The following is a 7,608-nucleotide window of genomic DNA, read 5'->3' as shown; positions in this document are numbered from 1 at the left end:
GTGTGTGTGTGTGTGTGTGTGTGTGTGTTTTGTGGTTATAAAAGGAGCTGTAATAGTAGTTTTAGATATGCTTTCTTTTTCTGCAGAGGCCAATGCAGTACCAGCTTTTCTGCACTTCTTTACCATGTTCTCTTTCTGATTTGGATGGAACACTACAAAAGCTAGAGTTCATTGTTTCTTTCTCTTCTCATTTCTTGGCCCTGCTATTGAAACTAGCAGCAACAGTGTCTGCTATGATTGCACATTTTGTGCTTAGAATACCTATTGACTGGGAAGTGGACTGTTTTACTGAAGCTTTTCTATTTGACACATCTTTGAGTTTGTTCGTTTATTTTTATAGTTGGCTTTTTCTGTTCATTGTTGTTCCTCAATCTAATATTTATAACAAATGCCTCTACTGCATACCTTTAACTAATAGTGTCCTAATGCAAGAATTGGCACATTCCAGCCAATGGTGCTTCGCACATTTTTGAACTCTGAATACATAGTATGAAAATTGCCTTACCTATTGGTGCTACATCCTGTCTTGATAAGGTTAACTGTGATTGCACACAGTTTTAAAGCAGTAAGTATTTCTCCATTAAGTGATATTGACAATAAGTATGTACATAATGAGTTGCCAACCCACAATTTGAAAATCTAATCTTCTTATGCAGAGCAAGATGCAGAATTGCAAGAAGCTATCAAGCGAAGTCTGGAGGACATATAAAAGAAGTTACTGCTGTATGCTAGTAGCAAGCCATCTAAGCTGTTTATGGAAATGGACGCTTATTCATCCATTTACAAAAGGGTCAGGAAATACTGCTTTAAAAGCACTTATATGTTTAGATTTGTAATATAACATGTTGCTGTTTGAGTCATGCAATTTAACATCTGGAGTTTATAGATGTATATACTGCAACTTATGTGTGATAGAAGAAAATAAATTTTAAAAGCCTTTCATGTTCCTTTTTCTAATGAATGATGACTATGAGGTAATGAATCATGAGTTTCTGCTGACATCATCAGAACTTGTAGCCTAAGAAGTAGGCGCTTCTTACCCTGCTGGCTCTTGCATTTAATTCTTCTTTTGTAAAATGTTACCTTTTTTTTAAATGTATTTACTTTTTTTCCATGTACCTTTTACAAGAGATAAAAATGAGTAAGCTTCCATTGTTTCAGAGCAGCTTACCTTGCCAGTCTTTTTCTAATGAGGAGTTTGGACCCCTCTCCTTCAACTAATAATGCATGGGCAGGTCCCTGTGCCTCCGCAAAACTTTGCAAGATCAGGACATTTAGATAAATAGCTATTTTCTGCTATTTTTATTTTTAATAAATTGGTATCTTAATGTGTTATGCTAGCTGGGTTAAAATTTAATGTTTCTATTCCTGTCTTGATAAAGGCTGGAGCAAAGTTTGTAAATAAAACAAATTTCCCTTGCAATTACCTCTTAGAGGTACAAGTGAAATAATTTCCGCATTCTACTTTCTCTGTTGCGCAGACACTTTTTTTCTTTATGAAGGGAGCTTATATTTCCATATTTTAATATAATTAAACATTAATTATTTTATATTTTTACTTTTTTGATGAATTCTGCTCTTGTTTCTCTGTAATCGAACTTTTTAACTCCCTCCTTCCATATTACAAAATACCTATATAAGCTCTTTGGCTTTACCTAGTTTTTCTAGCTTATGTGGTCCTTTGTAGGTAAATTGGAATGAAACTGTATTGTAATAAGATGTGATGTCACCATTTGACTTGGCATAAGCACACTGTATGTAACTAGTGTAAGTCTAAATGCTTCATATACCTCTAAAAGTTAAAAAGGAGTACAGATTTGACTGGATTTAAAACCTTTTCCAAAAGGCAAAATTAGTCTTGACTGTGATTGCTTATGCTTAAAGAATGTATAAAATTGTGGTACATATTTCACTGTTCTCTGGGAAGCATGATCCAGAATACCCCTAGAGCAAATGCTTAACCTCAAGCAAGCCATCTATCGCACCTAGTGAAGGATCTCTTATGTATTTGACAATATTGCAGGTAGTTGAAAGATGCAACTGGTTTAAACCCAAAAACAGTTTGGAAAGAGCTTTTATTGCAGTATTAAAACAAAAAACCCTGTCCTGAAAGTTAGAGTACTGGAAGTAGAACAGGATCATAGAGCGTGGTGACATTGGAACTCTTAATCTTTGTCAGGAGATAGTTTCATAGTTAGTAGGGTCAGAAAGGACCTGAGCAGATCATCAAGTCCGATCCCCTGCCATAACAGGAAAGAGAGGTGATTGTCTAGCCTTGTCTTAAAGACCCCCAGGGTAGGAGCCCGCACCACTTCACTTGGAAGTTGGTTCCAGATCCTAGCCGCCCTGACAGTGAAGTAGCGCCTCCTGATGTCTAATCTCAGTTTACCCTCTGCCAGCTTGTGACCATTATTTCTAGTCACTCCTGGTAGTGGTTGGGTGAACAGGGACTCCCCCAATGCCTTGCTTTATTTTGCACATTTATATCTGCTTCTGCAGCTCCCAGTTAAGGAAAGCATTACCTAAGAGGATTGGGAGGTGGGTCTGGCCACCTCAGTATCAAAGTTAGAAGAACAAACTGACTAGGCAAATTCATAAAAATGTAAAGGTTGGCTAGGGAAGGGCTTTGTTACGAACTTTTTAAAATTTTAGGGCTTTAAGTTGCACTCTCAATATTACCACTGTATCTCTTATGGAAGCTTGTTCCAGTGAGTTGGGTCCTTTTCTGTGCTCACAGTGGCTATGTCCAGACAAGCATAACTGTGCAGTTTGTTGCAGCAGGCATGTCTGTGGTGCCACATGCATGTTCAGCTGTTCTCTGAGCTAGGGTGTGCTCCCACAGGCCTCCCAGCAGGCTGCTGGATAATGGTGAGCCCAGCCAAGCAGCCAGTCACCACTGGCCAGTGTGGCCCCTCTACCCAGCCCCCCACCAGTACCCTGGCCTTGGGTATCAAAATACAAGCCAGGAAAAAAAAAACATGCTAACAATCTTCAAACCCTGAATAATCCAGCCATAAGTTCTACAATATTCATCAATAAAACCTTTCTTCAAATCTTACCACCACTGCATAGGCTTTGTAACATCAAGCCATGCAAGCAGCTGTTTTATTAGACATCATTCTTGCAAAGTTATGTTGATTCATTTATCAAGCATTCAGAATATTTGCAAAATATCTTGATTGCTGTTTAATATGCCTGTTTTGAAGGCATATTACAACACTTCTGCCTTGATTTTCATCATGTTCTTTTGCCTATTGCTTCAGTGTTGTTGTTACCTCCAAATATAACTGGGACGTAAAGTATAAAGAAATACTAGTAATCTGAGTTTTTTCAGAATTAAAATGGCAAATTTGCATTTCCACAAGTACATATTAACTTAAATCTCTAACTTTAAAATCCTTGTCACTTATTCTTTACCTTCTTGGTTCTTGATACTCATTTGGGCTGCATTCTGCTGGGGTTGTACGTAGGTGCTCCCTCTGCCAGATTCAAAGAGAAGACAAGATGCCAAATAAGCCGTAGTAAGATCCTTGCTTAGCTGCCTTCATAAGGAATAAATCCATAGAGGGGAGGGGAGAATAGAGTTAGTTTTAATTGAACTGCGTCACATATATAGCAACATATATTAAGTAATAAACAGAGTTAATTCTCTTAAATGCACAGAACTTAATGTTATAGATTTTTACAGAGGTCAGATAATTTTGGAGTCTTAAGGGAAACCTGTGATTAATCTTTATGGTAAATACTGTGCGTCATGCAGGCCATAGTAATCTTTACCAAATATGGTTAAGTTTATAGAACCATGAAGTCGCAACATTTTCTTTCATTGAAGGAAAGTTTCCCTGCTATTTTCTCTCATTCTTAGAAACAGCAACAATAATAACTTCAGGTGTGGGGACAGGGAGTTGTAACACTATTATTTTTCTACATATTACTCTTTTCCTTCCAGAGAGTTAATCTTAAGTATTTGGGCCCTCTGCAAGGAGATTACACAATTTGGGCCTTCTGCAAGGAGGTAACTACATGCTGGTCCCTGCATGGCTGCTCTTCCACCCCCTCCCCCCCTTCTCCTAACACTACCTGATCTTTGTGCAAGGAGGTAAACACAATAATAAATGTGTTTGAAATGGGGTACCACTCAACTCACAAATGTTATGGAGCACAGTTGTTAGCTGATAAAGCTTAAGAACCACTGAATCGGACAAAGAAACAGGATTATTACAGAATAAATTACCACATTTTTCTTGTATACAGCTGCTGGAAATTGAGGTGCGTGTTTTAAGTGAGGAAATACAGTAATAGCAGCTTCTGCTGCATAAGCCTCTGCTGTAGGATAAAGGAAAGTAAGGCTGCAAAGTAGGTGCTGCCAGCTAGGATCAGGACCTCAGCCTACCTAGCAGGCATTGCTGCTGTGTCCCCGGCTCAACCAGCAGCCAGAAGTGACATGGAGGGGGAAGGAGGGATTGAAGGCAGCCTGAGGCTGGGGTGGGTGGGGGCAAGCATAATAGGAGGTAAGCATGGGTATGGAGAGAGGTGCAAGCTACCTTCCTCTTGCACTGCCTGCACCCCACTACTGCCCCCTTATCACCTCTTCCCCATACCACCTGCAGTAGTGGGGGGAGATGAATTTAAGATGGTCCTCCAATAATTCAGTTCCACACCTGGATAATTATAATACATTTATAAATTTTCTGTGTGTAGGATCTAATTATTGGGGAGGTTGTTTTATATCAAATTGTGTCCAGGGAAATATGGTAATAAAAAGGATTTTACAGGATACATTGTTTACATTGTTTAATTCTTTATACACTGTCCATTTAGAATAAATTATAGTCTGGTTGGAATACATGAGTCTCAAAAATAATCCACACTGGCATGTCCAGACTGGATGCGTCTGCTGTCCCTTTTCTGGGGATACAAGGTACCCGTTCTTCATGACTTAAACAAAATAAAGCAAGTCCTAAAAGGAAATCTGTTGCATAATCTGACAGGGCAGCCATGCAGAGAAGGAGTATTATAGTAAACTAGACCAACTAACACAGGATAAAGTGGTGAAAAGGCTGGCTGAGTGGTTTGGTTTTAAATCAAAAGCATTTGGGAAATGATGTCATTCTTAATGGACAAGCCTGAGAGAACACTTTGATTCATACTACTGTGACCATGCATTAAGCATGTGCAACATCAGTCTCCCTGACTGGAAGGCAAAAGTTGGTTGGTAAAGGGTGGCTAACCTTTCTGAGAAGTGTGCTGCAAGTTAAGTTCAAAGTAGTGCTACTGTGATTATCAGCCACTGCTGTCATCCAGTGCCATCACTTGTTGTCACCATGCTCCTCTTAGATACTAGTAGGCGTTCCCTGACTCCTACTTATTTCTGTTATAACTATTCTATAAGTGGAGGCAAGGTAGGGTTGTGGGGTGTGGTGTCTTACACCAGTGGACATGTCTACATGTGGGTTTTAATGCAAATTAGCTTCTCCTAATGCACATTAAAGCTCACAAAAAGTGCTCTTTAGCTAATGCACATTAAAATAGACTAATGTGCCTTTAGTACCTCACAATGGAGGTACTAGATTTAATGTGCATTACCTAAAGCAGTGTTTCTCAACCTGTGGGTCACGACCCAAAAGTGGGTTGCAAGAGTATATGAAAGGGGCACAAACTTCAAAAATTGATTCTCCTTTGAAGAAGAAAAATGTGGGAAACCGTGGCTTTTCCCTTGCTGGCTGGCAGAGCTCCTGCCTGCAAGGGGCTATTTGGGGCTCCCCATGCCAAACACCCACCAACACTGGGGGGGCTGGGGCTTGGAGGCAGGAGGTGAGGACTGACCACTGACGTTTACAAATGAGTCCCAGTACAAAAAAGGTTTAGAACCACTGAGCAAAATTGCATTAATGAATGTGTTGAACACTGATCTTCAACCTTTTTAAGTACGAGATCACTTGAGTTAAAAAGCAATCCAAGATCTACTGTGAACCTCCTCCCCCAGCAGGTCAGTCTGTGTGGGGAGGGGGAAAGGGAAGGGCAAATCAAGGCAGAGGGAGAAAAAATTATTTGGGTGCTCAGGGTGTCCCCCTGAGCAGATAAGTCTGTGGGGGAAGGGGCTATGGAGGAGGGGGGGCAAATCAAGGCTCCAGCAGTGAGGGGGAGAGCAGGGCACAGGCAGGAGCAGGGGCTGGGGTGAGCGGGGCCCCAGTCGGGCCAGGTGGTGGGACAAGCAGAGGCCTAGGTAGCACATCTGTGTGCAGGGAGGGTGGAGGCAACAGCTGCTATATGTTGTGCTTTGAGCCCTGCTGCCCCAAGAGCCGCACAACACGGTGTGCATCCTGCCACTGGGCAGGCAGGGAGCAAAGCCCAGTGTGCAGCGGCAGCCGCCTCCACCCTGTGCACAGATGTGGGGGGCACATGCTCCCCGGGGCCAACGCTTGTCCCACCACCTGGCCTGGCCTGGGCCTCACTCACCCCAGACCCTGCTCCTGCCTGTGCTGCACTCTGTCCTTCATCCCTTCCCTCCCCCACAGACTGACCTTGGGGGCTGGGGGAGGCGTGTGCATGCCCTCTCTCAGTGCCCCCAGCCTCAGATCAACTGTAAGATTGACCAGTCCATTGTGATTGATGACCACTGTTGTAGAAGCACCCAGTAACCAAGTGTTAATCCACCCTCTGTGAAGTAGATAAATTGTATGAATTACTTGCACCTTAGCATAGGGGAACCCAGAAGACAAAGCAAAATGAGAGCATTTCCAGTTGGAGGTCCAGCTCCTGTTACTGGATGGCCTCTGACCACACCACAGCTTCTCTAAGCATGGCAGTGTCACCAGGCCTCTGTGTAATGTTACTATTAGCTGGCAGCGTGAAGCAGCCTTATGACTGGTTTATGTAAATAAAGTGTCCAAGTCTGTTTGTTTCTGTAGCAGGGTTTGAACTTTCCATACTAATTTTAAACATGTCAGCACACGTTTTGCTCTTTTTTTTTTTTACATCTTCTATTTGCCTTTCATTGCATCTCCTTAAGATGCTTGAAACTGCAGCTCTAGCTCACACTTTTAGCTGGGATTTACTTGCCTGCAGCACTCAAGCTGGACTTCAGTAAAACGAACATTTAAAATGGAGGTGGGAAAGGAAGCCTTTCTGCACCAGTGGGTGCCTGGTGCAGCCCCAGTCCAAGGCCAGCCACAGAGGTACTGGGCTAGGAGTGGATGCCTTAGGGCAGCTCTTACCAGTGTGGTTGCAGCTTTGTAGCCTAAGGACACAAGCAGAGGAGGTTCTTTGGGCACATGTGATCTCTTTTATTAGACCAGCTAAATCATTGGAAAAATTGGTCTTTACAAGCTTTGGGGACAAACACCCTTCCCCAGGCAGAGCAGGGTCTCCGTATGCCTGAAGGAGGGTCTTTGTGCCCGAAACTGCTTAGCTGATGTAATACAAGTAGTATAAACCTCGTCTGCCGCTGGCAGCTCTGGGCAGAGCTCTCACGTCGGGGGACCCGGGATTGCGCTGGTTTCTGCCCGGGTTTCCGCCTGCGGGGAGCCGAGGAGCCGCTGCAGTGCGGCGCGCGGGGGGCGCGGGCCGTCAGGCTCTGGCGCAGGGGCCGGGCTGCGGCGCTGCCCG

General features: G+C 43.0%; 1 protein-coding gene across 1 annotated transcript in view; it reads left to right on the top strand.

Annotated features, from left to right (window-relative positions):
- The window catches only part of LOC109299982 (E3 SUMO-protein ligase ZNF451-like), a 56,299-nt gene extending 54,741 nt beyond the window's left edge, over positions 1-1,558 (top strand). Inside the window, exon 14 of the mRNA XM_019520519.1 lies at positions 657-1,558. Coding sequence (XP_019376064.1) covers positions 657-709 — 53 coding nt within the window. The 3' untranslated portion in view covers positions 710-1,558. The remainder of the gene's footprint in view (positions 1-656) is intronic.
- The last annotated feature ends 6,050 nt before the right edge of the window (positions 1,559-7,608 follow it).

The sequence above is a fragment of the Gavialis gangeticus genome, unplaced genomic scaffold (assembly GCF_001723915.1).
Source record: "Gavialis gangeticus isolate Ggan-Ray unplaced genomic scaffold, GavGan_comp1, whole genome shotgun sequence".
NCBI lineage: Eukaryota > Metazoa > Chordata > Crocodylia > Gavialidae > Gavialis > Gavialis gangeticus.
The sequence above is the reverse complement of the archived record's forward strand: the minus strand, read 5'-3'. Positions and strand labels throughout refer to the sequence as shown.